General features: G+C 38.1%; 2 protein-coding genes across 3 annotated transcripts in view; both read left to right on the top strand.

The window, feature by feature from the left end:
- Positions 1 to 16,038, top strand: part of LOC114656110 (gamma-crystallin M2-like) — a 123,142-nt gene that overhangs the window by 4,280 nt on the left and 102,824 nt on the right. The window lies entirely within an intron of this gene.
- Positions 7,562 to 9,697, top strand: LOC114656614 (gamma-crystallin M2-like). Its single transcript, XM_051931408.1, has 3 exons — positions 7,562 to 7,579; positions 7,669 to 7,911; positions 9,400 to 9,697. Exons 1-3 carry the CDS (start codon positions 7,571 to 7,573, stop codon positions 9,667 to 9,669), a joined length of 522 nt encoding a protein of 173 aa, XP_051787368.1. The 5' UTR covers positions 7,562 to 7,570; the 3' UTR covers positions 9,670 to 9,697.

The following is a 16,038-nucleotide window of genomic DNA, read 5'->3' as shown; positions in this document are numbered from 1 at the left end:
CTGTCCCGTTTTACTTTGGGGTGGCGTATCATGTCGGGTTTGATTTGTGAACCTTTCTCGACTCCGTATTCTGTCCCGTTCTACTCTGGGGTGGGGCGCTGACTCCTGTTGTTTGTATCACTGTAATGTGATTCAAATATGTTGTGGAGTCCGTATTTGTGGGGTTTCTGTACTATATCGTGTTTTTGCTTGCGGGTTATTAGAGGTGCGTGGATCATGCATGTGTAGTGTGTTTGCGTACTGTCTGGCGCTTTCCGTACTCCAATTGATTTGTGACCCTTTCTGGACTCCGTAGTCTGTCCCGTTTTACTCTGGGGTGGCGTATCATGTCGGGTTTGATTTGTGAACCTTTCTCGACTCCGTATTCTGTCCCGTTTTACACTGGGGTTGGGCGCTGACTCCTGTTGTTTGTGTGGTTATGTCGTTCGTAGTCTCCATGGACTCTGTAGTCTGTGGGGGGGTTTGTGTGGTACACCAAGCAGCACATTATTCTTAACTTTACTCAGCAGTAGTGCCACGCACAATATGGCGGTGACGCCTGCGCCCTCATTACGCATTAGTGCCACTCACAATATGGCGGCAACGCCTGCGCCTTCTGTATTATGTCAGGTTTCACCATGCTGTGTAGGCGCCTTTGCCTTTCGTACTTTCCCGCGCCTTCCGACAAGCGATGTAGGCGCCTGCACCTTCTGGGTCTGCCTCCGCTGTGTGGTGTGGACGTTTAACTGTCGTTGTTTCCGCCTTTATATTGTGTCCCCCGCTGTGCATGTGTTTCATGCCTAGGCTTTTTTGAAGCTGTTGCATTCCAGTTTTCATCATTTGTAACCTGCTCTCAATGTGTTTGGCCCCGTTCTTTAACCTCTTTATGACGTTTTACTTTGCTTCCTACTCTGTCTTTTATTTCTGACCTCGCTTTATCCTGCTTGCGGCATGTCAGACGGTTCGTAGTCTCTCCCGTTTCACTCTGGGGAGGGGGGCTTTGTGTGGTGCCTGTGCACTATGTCTCCTGCGTCCACGGGCAGGTCCCTGCGTCCATATCCAGTTTACCATTCTCGTTTAGTAATATGGATTTGCAGGAGTTCAGTTTTATTGCAATTTAATTTTAAAGAGTTCTGCTCCATCCAGGCTTTAATTTCACTAAGTCAGGTTGTGAGCTGAGAAAGCTCTGATGAAGTTCCACTTTTAACATTGAAGTAGAGTTGAGTATCATCTGCATAAAAATGATAACCCAGTCCATAGCTACGGATAATATGGCCAAGGGGAAGTATGTAAATACTGAAAAGCAGAGGACCGAGAACAGAGCCCTGAGTGACTGGCGCTGAGCTGGATCTGCTGTTGCCAAGACTAACAAACTCTTGCCTATCAGTCAAGAGTATTATCTTATCATTTTGATCATATGATCAAAATGGCAGTGCAAAGCTGTTCCCATAAAACTGTCACATTTTACATCTTTTTGCTGAATGGTAATTTTTCTTCACTCATTTTTATTGTACTAGTTACATTACCTGGCTTAGTCTGGGAAATTTTGTAAGACAATTTATAATGCTGATGTTTAATTGGGAGTACCAAAAGTACTGTTTAACTAAGTGCTTTTCTGTACACAAAATTTGTAGATTTATTTCTTTTTTTTTTCCTCAAGGGCTAACATTACTGGCAGGAAATACGATGTAGTGGATAAGATTTTGGACCTAATCCATAAAACCCTGAGGTTGTGGGTTCAAATCCTGTTGCTGACACTGTGTGACCATGAGCCAAGCACTTCACCTGTCTGTACATCAATTGAAAAACAAAACAAACATGTAACCAATTGTATCTCAAATATTGTAATTTGCCTTGGATAAAGGTAGCGGACAAATAAGTACTGCAATTATAATGTTATTAGGTCAATAGTAATATTGTTAGATCGCCAAAGTAATTGCAGCACTGATTGAGAACTGTATTGTTTTCATAAACTTCCAAGCTTAATGCAGGCGCTGGAGAATCCAAAAAAATGGATGCCACAAGGTAGTGGACTTGTACCCTACTCTTTAAAATACTGCTCAAAAAATTTAAGAGAATACATAATCATCACAGTCTAACACCAAGTCGATTAGGCTTCAGGATGCTCTGGCCCTCTGCTCTCTCCCCTCGATGCTCAGTAGTGATCCTTCCACCGGCTCACTTTTGGAAACCTTCTTATGTCTTTTATTTCCTCCATAATCAAGTTCAGTACCAAAGTTACCACAGCAGGGCCGATTTCAGGACCTCATTAAACTATTCAATTGGTAGTAGTGACAGGTGGTGTGTACAAAGGGCATGGTCTTAAGAAGTGTGAGCTTATGACCTACACTTCCTAGGAATTCTTCATTCATAGGGAAGAATTGCAAGCTCCAGTCCCCATCAGGAATGCGGTTCAACAACTAACTCATTTCTCTCGGCTCCGGGTAAACACACATTGATCCATTTAGTTTAGTGTGTGTAGCCAAGGACATCTAAGTGTGTCTTAGATCTGTATTGCTCAATTTTATGTGTTGCTCAAAATTTTTTTTTCTGCTGCACATGGCCACTAATACAACCGATGACTGATGTCTACTCCTGTCCCATCCCACAGCCTATAATGAGGACCTTATCCACCAATAGGAAAATATTAGACTACGGATGCTGTGAAAAAGGTTTCACTTCTATAATAGCGGACAAGCAAACCTGTGGGAACAGAATCTGCGGATGGCAAGGATTTCGGCCAGGTTTATACTTGACGCTCAGAATGCTTAAGTGCAAGCATCATGGCTGCTGTTCCTTTGTGGTTTCCCTTTATTTTTAAGATTCCCTGACGCAACTTTATCAAATACACTGAGATTAACTGCATTTAATTTATTAGTTTAAGTCATCTTACATGAAAATTTTATTTCATAAAATTTTTAAAGGTAATATATAAATACAGCTGCGGTGGGTTGGCACCCTGCCCGGGATTGGTTCCTGCCTTGTGCCCTGTGTTGGCTGGGATTGGCTCCAGCAGACCCCCGTGACCCTGTGTTCGGATTCAGCGGGTTGGAAAATGGATGGATGGATGGATGGATATAAATACAGTACTGGATGTTTATGTAATTCTTTAGGTACAAATCAAACTTATTTGTATAATTGGTTCATAATGTTAAAAAAGTACATTAAAATGTCGTCTTGACTATTGCACTGCCTGAGGTGTTTGCCTCGTTGCCAACCCTGTCAAGTCAAGTTGGGGAGCATGCACTGGTACAGTGCGTTGCCGCACCCACTACACAACAAAACAACTCGAGATCCCAGTTTGCAACCCTCCAGGCAGACATGCGGTCCAATCTCACACTTTGACCCTCTATTACCCTCTATCTGCCGCAGCCAGGTGTTACGTGGGATGACCCCTTAGCCTGGTCTAGCCACTCGGGTCCCCAACAATGCTGTAACTGATGCTCCCTCACAATGGAGGTAATGTTCTTCATTCGGAACTCCATGAGCAACCGCTCATTTGACACAAAGTCAAACCAACAGTATCCAAAGAGAGACACAGTACCAAAGGAGTCCAGTCTTCGTCTAAGGTCACTGGATAGCATCCATATCTCACAACCATACAGCAAGACAGGAAGCACCAGGACTCTAAAGACTTGGACCTTCGTCCTTTTGTATAGATATCGGGAGCGCCACACATCCCTTTCCAGCGACCTCATGACCCCCCATGCTCTCCCAATCTGTCTACTGACTTCATAGAAAGAGTCACCAGAGACATGAATGTCACTGCCCAGGTAAGTAAACCTCTCAACAAGGTCAACACTCTCTCTGCTAACAGACACACTGCTGGTGGCTGTGCCCAAGAGGTCATTAAAGGCCTGGATCTTGGTTGCCAACCCTGGATGCAACAATATTTTTTAACTCATTGAACAGGCCACATTAATCACAAAAATTAATGTATTAACTTTCCCAGGCCTAGTATATCTTATATATAAACATCTACGCATGGACGTTTGTGTGCCTGTCCAGCTCGGTAGTGAGAGGTGGAGTCGGGGTAAGGGCTCCACCTCCGAGGAAACAGAAAACTTGCTTAGCCTCTAATAACATAAGCGAGGCCAGCATGTCAGTAAAAAAATAACTCAGAAGAAAGACAAAGTCACTTAGTAGCTAACATCGGAAAAACGGTATCCCTTTTACTTTTCCTCCCGCGACTAATGCACAAGCAAGGCGAGCACATCGGCAAAACGAATCCTTCTAGGAGAGTGATGCCCAGAGTAGTTCCTTTCAATTACCTGGCATCTCTACATTTCAGTTTTTTTTCTGACATTTTCAATAGTTTCTTGGACCCCATGCTTTTTACAGCACAGTCTTACACAGCTTGTATATATATATATATATATATATATATGTGTGTGTGTGTGTGTGCATCTACAGTATATTTTGATGAATAACTCAATGGTTTTATTGAGGTTTTAAAACTCATTTGTCATGATCAGAGAATTGGGGGGGATTGGTGGGGTGGGGGGGATTGGGGGATGAAGACACAGGCCTGCCATGCTCTGCACCATGTTCTGAGGATTTCTTTCAATCCACAGTTATATAATATTTATCTGTGTGTTAAATTTGTCCTCAGATATGCTCTCTTGAATTTTTGTTACATTGATGTCTGTGATGTAGATATGGGGGTTAGGGTGGGATTGTTCACCAAACTCTCTCCATGTGCATCCACTTGTGGACACAACCTGTTGGTTACTTTTCTTTATTTGTTTAAGAGATCTTGGTTGAGTGTTTTTTTTGTGTGTTTTTTCAGTTAAATTACTGGGGGTTTGGGGTTGGGATTCCAGAGCTATAGTGGGACCACAGGAAAACATATTTGGTAATCTTTACTGTGTTTTCTTTATTGCTCTCCTTTGCTGTTAGCACAATTTTATTAGATTCCATTGCTCAGCTTTCTGGGACATGTCAGTGACCTGTGTGTTTTCACAATTCTAACTTAATCCAATTTTGTAAAGCGTTCTGGGGTGGGGTGGGTTTTGAGTGGGTGCCAGTGGGATTTCCTTAAAATTTGTACATGAAAATGTCTTTCTTTCTTAATTTACAATTTGTATTATTTTTTTCACATCAATAAAAAATTGATTACAAAAAAAAGCATTAGGAGAGTGAGAGAAACAACTGCCAGATAGAAGCATCATACCCAACTGAAGTAAACAAAGAACGCAAGATCCAAAGTTACAGTTACCTGATTTGAATCGTTCAGGTTGTATGAATTCATATCTAACATTAATGCCTGGTTTCTCATTCAAATAAACATAAGTAATGATATAGGGTTTGACAATGGTTTTGCTGAAGCTGTTCTGGTTTAACTAACTTTCAGCATGATTGTTTTTTTTTTAACTTTTATTGAATTTATTAAAAACATGTAACATTCCATACAATCAAGTCAAACTTAACAAAAATAAATTCAATTCAACTCCCACCCATGACAAAGAGAGGAAGGGCAAATAGTCAGAGTAAAATGTTGAGAGTAGTAAAGAGGAAAAAAAGTCCTTCTCACCACTACAGTACAATACAATACAATACAATACAATTTATTTTTGTATAGCTCAAAATCACACAAGAAGTGCTGCAATGGGCTTTAACAGGCCCTGCCTCTAAAAAGACAAGGAAAAACTCTCCAAAAAAAAAAACCTTGTAGGGAAAAAATGGAAGAAACTTTGGGAAAGGCAGTTCAAAGAGAGACCCCTTTCCAGGTAGGTTGGGCATGCAGTGGGTGTCAAAAAGAACGGGATCAAAACAATACAATACAATACAATACAATACAATACAATACAATACAATACAATACACAGAACAGAACAAATCCTCAATACAGTTTAAAAATAAAAATTTTAGAGTATGGAGCAGAATTTAACAGTAGATGATAATACAAATGCATATTGTAAAATGTTATTAATTAGATCCTGCCGGGTTTTAAAAAAGTTTTGAACATATTCTGTAAGTGAGACTTTGATTTTTTCCAATTTTAGATAATATATAATATCAATTACCCACTGACTTAAAAGAGGTGCATTAGGATTCTTCCAGTTAAACAAGATAAGTCTAAATGCCAATTGTGTAGTAAAGGCAATTACATTTTGTTTGTCCTTCTCCACTTTATGACCATCTGGGATTACACCAAACACAGCTGTTAATGGATTAGGAGGGATTTTGACACCAAGGCTATGTGAAAGGCATTTAAAGATTTTGGTCCAAAATAATGTTAATATGGGGCACTCCCAAAACATGTGACCCAATGAAGCTTGAGTGTAATGTTTGCAGGTTGGATCTTATCCTGGAAACATTTTGGACAATTTTAAATGAGATATATCTGCTCGATAAAAGATTTTATGTTGAATAATTGTATGCTTTACGCATATTGAGCTGGAGTGAATTCTGTGCATCGCTGCCTTCCACTCCTTTTCTGAAATGTTGAGTGAGAGATCTTTTTCCTACTGTACTCTGGGATCTTTAAAAGAGAGGGACTGTAAAATGGTTTTATATATTATAGAAATGCTGACTGTTAATGAAATGAACTATGTCCATTTAGGTTACACTGTTTTAGGTGTAGTGATTAGCCCTTGGCTTCTGTTTATTTGAATAGCCCTTCCAAAGGTAGCCATTGTGATACAGAAACCCGACAGAAGTACCGGTAGCTGCAGTGGCTCCTGGCTTTTTGTAAGATGTTCTGAAGTGTAGTCCTTTCAAAGGAAGTACCTTGTAAGGGTATTCTTGCTTGCTCTGTTTTGAAGCTAAAGTCCTCAGCCTTGGTCATATTGCTCGATTTGGGGGATTGAAATATGAATGATGAGCGTATGTCATATAGGTGCATATTTTTGGGTGTTTATGTAAATCAAAGCTAATAATTTAGGCCTTTTCAGTATTAACCTGTCCTCCAATTTACAAAGAACATTAGAGGTTAAAAGTGCCTTTCATGGACACTTTTACAAAACAAGTATGAAATTGGCTTTATTTGTTTTAAAATGTACATTTTCTTATAACTATGCAATCAAAGATCCCATTACTGGGCTTTCCTTGTGACTTTTACCATTTTAAGAATGACATAACGTGTACATTTACAATGGAAAACCATTAAAGGGAGAGGTGGTACAGCACATTTAACAATCAATTCCTCATGCCATATGGTATTTGTATAATGGGGAATCTGGCTCTGAGAATAGGCTTCATCATGAGTTTTTCTTGAAAATACTATGGACAGCAGTTTGCTTAGCTTTGATTTTTTGCCCACTCATAATCCTCTTATAGAATGGCAAAAAAGTTTTGTTTATTGCGTAAACTATAGGTTAGAATCACTGGTACATACCTTTCAATGGTGTTTCACTCAGGTAAACCATATAGCATTTAGACTACACATGACAATTGACGTCAGGATACAATGAACACTCACCATCCTTACAATGACTGAATGGAGGTATATTCTAGGAACATTTTAAAGCAGGACATAGCTGAATCATCAGGTCCATAAATTAGAACAACAAAACACCTTTGTACACTGGTAGAGTATAAAAACCTCAGCATCTCCCAGACTTTCAGAGACAGTCACTGAAACCACAAAATGGGCAAGGTGAGTCAGTATTTACAGTTCTGTAATTCTTGATTCATTAAAAGTAAAACTTCCAAAATTACTTTTATTATTTTGTTCTTCTCTCACAGATCATTTTCTATGAAGACAGGAATTTCCAGGGTCGCTACTATGAATGTAGCAGCGACTGCACTGACCTGCACTCCTACTTCAGCCGTTGTAACTCCATCCGGGTGCAGAGCGGCTGCTGGATGGTCTACGAGCGCCCCAACTACATGGGCTTTCAGTACTTCCTGAGAAGGGGCGAGTATCCTGACTACCAGCGCTGGATGGGCTACAAAGATTGCATTAGGTCTTGCCGCATGATCCCTCAAGTAAGTTTTAAAGACATTAAAAAACATTTCCAGTAATACCTTACAATTCGCGGGGGTTAGGGGTGCAGAACCCCTGCAAAGATGAAATATGAAAATACATTTTGGGACAATGATTAATGCATATTCCAAATTTATTGCATTAAATAAAATGCAAAAAGTTGCAAGAATGATCACTGTGTATTAAAATCACATAGGACTGGCTGCTGAGACAAAAATGTATAGCATCCAAACAGAAAATGTTCATCGTTCAGCAGGTCTTTAGCGTTCTGTAACTTTTAAAAATTTAAATTATAACATTTTTTAGTGTATATTTATGGTGGTAAATGACAAAAATGGTTAATATTACAGATCTAAAAGAAATCCAACAAAACACTAAGCTCAAAACAATAAATATTCACGACAGAGTCCAGTTTTGCAGATGCAAATGATGGTGGTGTCGTTATGAAATAAAATCCTCACTGGAAAATTATGTAAAGCTTTGTCTTCCCATAATGCCAATGTATGTGAAGATTTGTAGAAGTTGGGATTGTTCCCAGATGAAGATGTTTACCAACTGACACAATTTCACACAAACAAGCGGGTAGAGGACAAGAACATAAATCCAGTGAAAACTGTATTCCAATGGATGTAACTGTAATCCTATTGTGCAGTGAAGTGTTGAAACAAAGACACCATCGATTGCAATCCTGTTTTGCCTTACTATTAAAGTAAGCGCCTTTCTCTTTCATCTAGTAGCCCTCACAGCAAACTTTGAAGCTACCTAATGATACAGTGTTCCCAGGGTTGCTGGGATTTATGGTCCATTTCAATAGTCATCTGTAATTTGTTACAAAACTTCCTAAATAATTTCCATTTAATTATCGATGACAAATCCATGAATGAGCAGATCTGTAAATTGTAAACGTATGAATCACAAGGTTTGACCTGTATACAGGCTTAAAGGCAAGGCAATTTATGGAAGACGGCTCTGAAGTGGAATATAGAAGATGTAGAAGTAGGCTATCTTGGCTGTTACAGTATGTCTCATATCTCATTATCACATTACTGTTTGTAAGGATCAAATATTGTTAGTTTTCTTTCCCAACAAATCATATCTTAAAGCAGGTTTGTGCATAATTGTTATTAAAAAGAAAGATGTGTATATAGTTAGAAACCAGGTAGCTGAAGTGATCTATTTACAGTTACTCAACTTCATCATTTTTGATAGCTCTTTTTGGTCAAGGTGTTTGAATACTTATTTTATAAATAAAAACACATTATCAACCAATAAATACTTAGTTAGGAATATAGAAATTATTAGAGTACAACTGCATGTAACCTTTTACAACTTTATCTGCCTTGCCATCACTTCTAATCAAATTGCTTGCTCAAAGATATGAGAATATCATCTCAACAGAGTATTTTATCAACATACTGTATTACAACCCATAAAGCACAATGTTAACTGATGATTTCTAACACAATTTTACTTTTTTAATTTTTCTACAGTACAGAGGATCATACCGCATGAGGATTTATGAGCGAGAAAGCTTTGGAGGTCATATGATGGAGTTCATGGATGATTGTGAATCTGTCCAGGACCGCTTCAGGTATCCAGACATTAACTCCTGCCATGTGGAAGGTTACTGGATCATGTATGAGCAGCCCCACTACCGTGGACGCCAATACTTCCTGAGACCTGGAGAGTACAGGAGATACAGTGACTGGGGAGGCATGACCCCTAATATTGGCTCCTTCAGACGTATTGTGGATTTCTGATAAATCTGTAATGTCTGATACTGGTTATGCTTGAAATAAATACTTTTAAAAATCTTATTTGATCTTTTTGTGCTGTGTGAAATTGGCACATGTTGAACATAAACACAATCATAAATGTGTCTCAGATAGTTGATATTAGAGTCAGACTGCAGTTAATAGACCTGATATGCAATACTGAAGTGACAGTTGTTGGAAAAATGCACGCTGATATCTAATTAAAACAGGCCTACTGCAACTTCATCTGCAACATCTTCTGTGTCTGTGTGTGAAATGTATAGATCTGTAAACTTGGGCAACATTTTAATACCTAAACATAGACATCTGAAGTCACTTTTCATAAACTTAGCTGTTTTTTTTCCTTGTTTTATGCCTTGATGTTTATATTATTTAGGGCAAGCACACAATACATTTCAAATATGAGAACATCATAAACTCGATGATTTGTAAAAGTATTATGCAATTGTAAAATCATTTTCATGAACTAAGACTATACCACTGAATATTCCACATTTTAATGTAAGTGACATTAGTATGTAGCTTTCTGGGTAACTAACATAAAAATATGTCACCACATAAAACCAGGACACACCATCACACAGTTTTGACAGCATGATTGCAAGAAAGATATCAAACATGATGTTTCAAACCTTTTTCAGAATCATCAGTAAATTATTTTGAGACTTTTGGTGACACAGCTTCTATTCTATCTAAATTTCCTATCTGACAGCCTTCAGTCATAACCAAATATTTTCTGATCAAAGTTTATATATAGGCTTGTTTGCAGATGAATTACTCTGAAGAATTTTGTTTTTAAATTCTCTTGGATTCTCTTATTTCTGCATGAGGAATTGAGTAAGATTTCCAACTTCTTCACAGATCAAGACTGAAAATAAATAGGAATAAGAACACATGCTATTACCCTTTTAGGTGTGCTTGCATATAAAGTGAATATTACCCACTGCAGTTGCCACATCCACTGTCTGTCGGTCTGTCCGTCCATCTGTCTCTTTCTTCATGAAATAATTCCTCTCCCAGTAAACTGATTTTGTTGAAATCTGCCGCACTTCGAGGAAATTTGTCTAGAAAGTTCAAATTTCTTTGAGATGTCTTGAATACAGCACACTGTACAAAGTTTTGAAAGTTTTAAACCTCAAGTTGAAAAGCATCAGTACTTTGGTGTAATTCAGACTAATTTATAATAAAATAGAGGAACATTCTGTGCGACTTCAGTTACAGATGGGGAAGACCACCTGGACTCAATGCAGTTTACCTATTGGACAAAGTTAGGAGTGGAGGAAGCAATTATCTATCTGCTGCTTATAGCCAAGTGTCGGCTGGTGTTTCAGATTTTTTTATATGTTGTAAATCAATAAGACAACAAGTCATAAGGGGTTTGGCACCTAGGTGAACCCCTTATAATTGAGGAATAGTTTGATAACAAAAATAGATGCAATAATTGTGGAGACATCTTCAGATGACAGCCTTCTTCAGACCCTAAAAAGGTGGTGGAGCACGTTTTCTGCAGTATGATCTGGAAGAGGTGAGTTGGGGAAGTTGGAAGTGACATCAGAGGTGTAATGTCCATCTATCATCCATTCTGCAGAGGGAGGAAGAGAAAAGGTGAAAAGGCATTAGTCGACAGTGCCACCCTCTGATTTGGAGTGCAACTACCAGCAGATAAACCCTGAAGTTGACTCCCATGCACATGTGTACGGCAGTGTATTGTGAAATTAATAGACCTTGACACCAAAAGCAGGTTTGGGGCAGGAACTGGAAGTGACGTTGTTGGAATCAGACAGACTTTCCCGTGTCTGGTCTGCAGAGGTAAAAGTGAAAGGTTTACTGCACCCCGCCACCCCCTGGCCTGTCGTGGAATTACCTTCGTTTGGTTCTTCTAGCTGCCTCCCATGCGCATGTGTGTGACAGTACATAATTAGTGAACTTCCCTTAAATCTGCACTCTGCATTTAAAAAGTCAATTTATAATGTTTGTTCTCCGGTCATGGGGCATTAATTAGCATTGCAACCCAACAATGTGCGTGTCTGCTCCTTCACTGAGGGTGCCAGATGTGGCGTGAATGTCGATAGGGTAACACAAGCTTTCCAAGCTCTCTCTCTGACTCTTTATAATTTTGATTTAACTGGAGGTTTTTTTTCTTTTTTTCTTTTTTCTACAAAAGACACAACATTAATATCTTTTGCATTTTGTTTCATGCCTGTGCAGTTATTTTCTACAAGAATTTAAAGCTATTATTTAGAAGATCAGCACACATGGCTTTTTCTTTACAGTGTCTGCCGCACATTGAAATGGCATAGCCTCAATTTTGTGTGTTTTCTCATTTTACTATTATTTTATTTTAATCTGGAATATTTTATTTGGATTTTGGAGAGAGAAGCTGATTCCCTTGGTGACGCCCCTGTTTCTTTTTTATTTTTTTGGGTAAGTTATTTCTATATTATCATTGTAAATAGGTTTTTGTGTAAAGTGAACTGGTTTATTGAACATTCATGTAAATAGTTATAATAGTCATAGTTGTGTAAATGGAGACGTGGTGTGAAAGTTGAAGGGGAGTATTAGAGAGAGGTTGATTCCCTCTATCTAGCAGGGGGAGCTAGCTTCCTTGTTGGAATAAGTTCTTTTGTAATTGCGGCATGTTACATAAACCAAAACTATAGTGATACGGCGGTAAGAAATCAAACAGGAGAAATAACTTAGCTTTCTTTAATGATGGTTTATGCGGCATAACAGACAAGGAAGCCATGACAAGACCATTACCGAAGTGGGAGCTTGATGGATACAGTCTGCCATTTTCGTCGCAGCGCTGGAAGGATTTTCAGGATTGGATGACGGTATCTCCCATCTGTCTGTCAGCTTCAAAGGTGTTCTGGGCAATGTTCTAAGGCTTTTTTTTTTTAGTCTTGCCCTGCCTAATTTTCTTGATTTTAGTCCTGGATCCTCATTTTTTGGTTCATCCATATTTGTGGGTATTTTATGTAGTTTTGAGAAACTAAACTGTTAAATTGGAATTTGTGAATGGGTTTTTTCCCTTTTGTTTTGTATTACCCTTTTTTGGGATTTCTTTGATAGTTTTTGAAATTTTGGATAAGCAGTTATAATATTTCAGCTCCAACTCTTAAAAATATATTTTTTCTTTTGTTTTATCCTTCTTGATGTGTGTGCTAAGGGATAATAGTTTTCCTATAACCTCACCAATTTTTTAAAATTATCAATACATATATTTATTCACCCTGATAAAAGGATAAGTGTCTGAGTGTGCATTTGTCCGGTTGCTATGTCATTGTCATTTTAAGAGATGGCGCATCACAAACATTTTTAGTGATAAAATGCATTGCATTTGTCATTCTAATAGATGACACATCACAAACATTAACTCTTCTTTTACGAATTCTATACCAAATGAAATATGACAGAGACATGTGCAAATGGTCATATTCTCAACCTTTATTTTTCAAGGGTCCCTGGGTTACCATGTGAACATATGGGCCCCCCTACATAATATTTCCCCTCTTGTACTTTTGCTGCAGCATTAAGAAATGTGGTTGTTTTTTAACTTCCATTTATGAACAAAATTATATTTACTGCTAATGCTATTATTACCTGTATTTGTTTAAAGCATAATACTGTACAAAATTAACAAGCCATTTCAAAAAACAGCCTGTGTGTTTTAATTAAATAAGTTATTTTTACTAGTGCTTGAACTTCTTAAATATAACATAAAATAAGTTGCATTTTTTATGTATAAACAATAACCAGTAATTACCAAAATACAGAATTTGTCACTGCAAATAACAAAAGCTGCCCACTACTCACTTGACTTAAGTATTACTTGTTAAATTATGGATAAAATAATTGTATATTTCTGAAAATAAAAAAGTAAATGTTAAAATACAGAATTACTTGCTGCAGACATTTTTTCATAACTTAATTGCAGAAGTTACATCATTATTCTATGGATTCATCACTTGTGCGTTTCCATCAGCGATTGTTGCATTTAACATGGGTAGAAATGTAAAGGCGTTGTTTTATCCACATACAACAATCAAGTCAGAGGAAAGGTGGTGACATGAGTCAAGTGAGCTGTAAGGACCAGTGGCCAGCCATAACACTGTTCAGCTTTAAAAAGCGAGTGGAGCGCTAGCAGCCGTGTGTGTTGAGCTGTATCTTCTTCAAGAGACTGTCACATCTTTGGAATCATTCTAAAACACATTTCTTCATGGCAGTCTGGCATGCCATTTTCTTTTCACTTTTTCTAATTGGACCATTGCGAGCAGCTTAATCCTGGTAGTAACTGTAGTGCACTGTGCATTGCACAATATTGCGAGCAGCTTAATCCTGGTAGTAACTGTAGTGCACTGTGCATTGCACATAATAAATGTGAATGGAAACTGGAGATGTATTTTAGTGGCAGGTGTAAATATCTCCTAAATTATATACAGATACAATCTACATATGCACTGAATGTTTTTGAGGAGGGTGCCTTTAAGAAGACCGACATTCATTGCTGGCCGTATTTTAGATATTGATAAAGCAGCCTGCTTCAAAAAGATCAATTTTACATCCCAGCTGTAACTTGATTTATTATCGATTTGAGTGTTTTGCTACTGTTTTATCATTGTTTTAAGTCATCTTTCAGCCCCATTGAAGGTTATGGAGGCCCCCTTACTGGGCAGTGATCCCCATTGTTTGAGTAGACTGATAGACAGATTTATGTCTTGTACTGTTTGTTTATTATCCATTATCCATCCATCTATTTTCCAACCCGCTGAATCCGAACACAGGGTCATGGTGGTCTGCTGGAGCCAATCCCAGCCAACACAGGGCACAAGGCAGGAACCAATCCCGGGCATGGTGCCAACCCACCGCAGGACACACACAAACACACCCACACACCAAGCACACACTAGGGCCAATTTAGAATCGCCATTATTATCCATTATCCAGACTGAAAATGGAAAATGAAGATGTTCAATGTGAACCTTTGCCAACTTCATCTCTTCTTCAACTTAACCTAATTTTTCCTGTCTGGATGCAAGTGAGCACCTCACAAACTCAGATGCCTGGCTGCATGTATTATTGTTAAATTCTGTATTAATATAGCCACTTTATAATGCCCCACTTGCACAGCCTTATGTACATGTGGACAGATGCTTCAAGGAGAAAGACTTTCTAGCTTAGCAAGATGGTTAAGTTTATACCTGTGCCAATCACCAAAGCAGGTGCCTGCTCACCGCACTGCTACTATTGGAAAATAACTCTTCTTCAGCTGTTAACCCGTATGGGACTATGGCAATCACCCATGCCAGGTGCTTTTATCACTAAACCTTGAATATATTGTGATAAAGATTCCTGTGTTCATTATTTTGGTTCGCCTATGCTACAATTAATGTTCAATATGTTGTTTGAGTGTTAGGTATCTGCTTTATAGTGCCCTAAATGTACAGCTTTGTTTGCACATGGACAGAAGCCTCAAGCAATGAGGCTTACCAGCTCTGCACAATCAAACCAAACGGTTGTTTTCAGACCTGAGCTACACCAGTGCTAGTCACCAAAGCAGGTGGCTACTCACCGCACTACTTTCTATTGAAGACAACAATAACAACATTTACAAGATGACAAAAGAAAGTTATATGAAATGAAAACCAAATAAGATAAGGCAATAATAGTAAAGAATAAGTAACAAAGGCAAAGAGTAAGGTCAGGTGGCCAGGAGGGCAAAAAAAAAACAAAAAAAAACAAGCAGAAAGCACCTTTGCATAAAAATTTTCATCTTACTGTTAACACTGTTAGCAATATCAAGGTAAGCACTACAATTGGACTTATTGTTTAGAATATTAACACTGATGCTGCAGATGCATCAAATAATTTTTTTTTTAACAATACACTTTTCATTAGTTGTAATTATCATTATTTCTATATTAATAATAATCCATGACCTGCCTCTTGTCAACTTTAAATCCTTTTGAAATCACTAATCCAGCGTGTCTTCCTATATGTGTGGGCTGGCTGACTAAGATCAAAGGAATGCAGGAGATTTATGAATTCCCTTGCTTTCGGGTCAAACTGGTTATCCACATGAAAACTGAAATCACCTACAATTAGGAACCTGTCATAGTTAATTATTATTAGGGGTACAAAAATTCCTCAAGAAAGACAAAGTATATATAGGCTGTCTATAAATGTCAATGTCAACTTTATTTATATAGAACATTTAAAACAACATCGGAATGCTGTGGCCAAAGTGCTTTACAATAATAGAATTAAAGAAAAACATACAATTAACTTGAATAACATAAATAGAAATAAAATAAATGAACATAAATAAATTAACAATAAATAGAAGTAATGTTA

This window comes from Erpetoichthys calabaricus, chromosome 8, assembly GCF_900747795.2.
Source record: "Erpetoichthys calabaricus chromosome 8, fErpCal1.3, whole genome shotgun sequence".
In the NCBI taxonomy this organism is placed as follows: domain Eukaryota; kingdom Metazoa; phylum Chordata; class Cladistia; order Polypteriformes; family Polypteridae; genus Erpetoichthys; species Erpetoichthys calabaricus.
This window is presented reverse-complemented; position numbering and strand designations above follow the sequence as displayed.

Coding starts and splice junctions, on each gene's coding strand:
- LOC114656614 (XM_051931408.1), top strand. Junction 7,912..9,399: donor CTTGCCGCATGATCCCTCAA/GTAAGTTTTAAA, acceptor ATTTTTCTACAG/TACAGAGGATCATACCGCAT.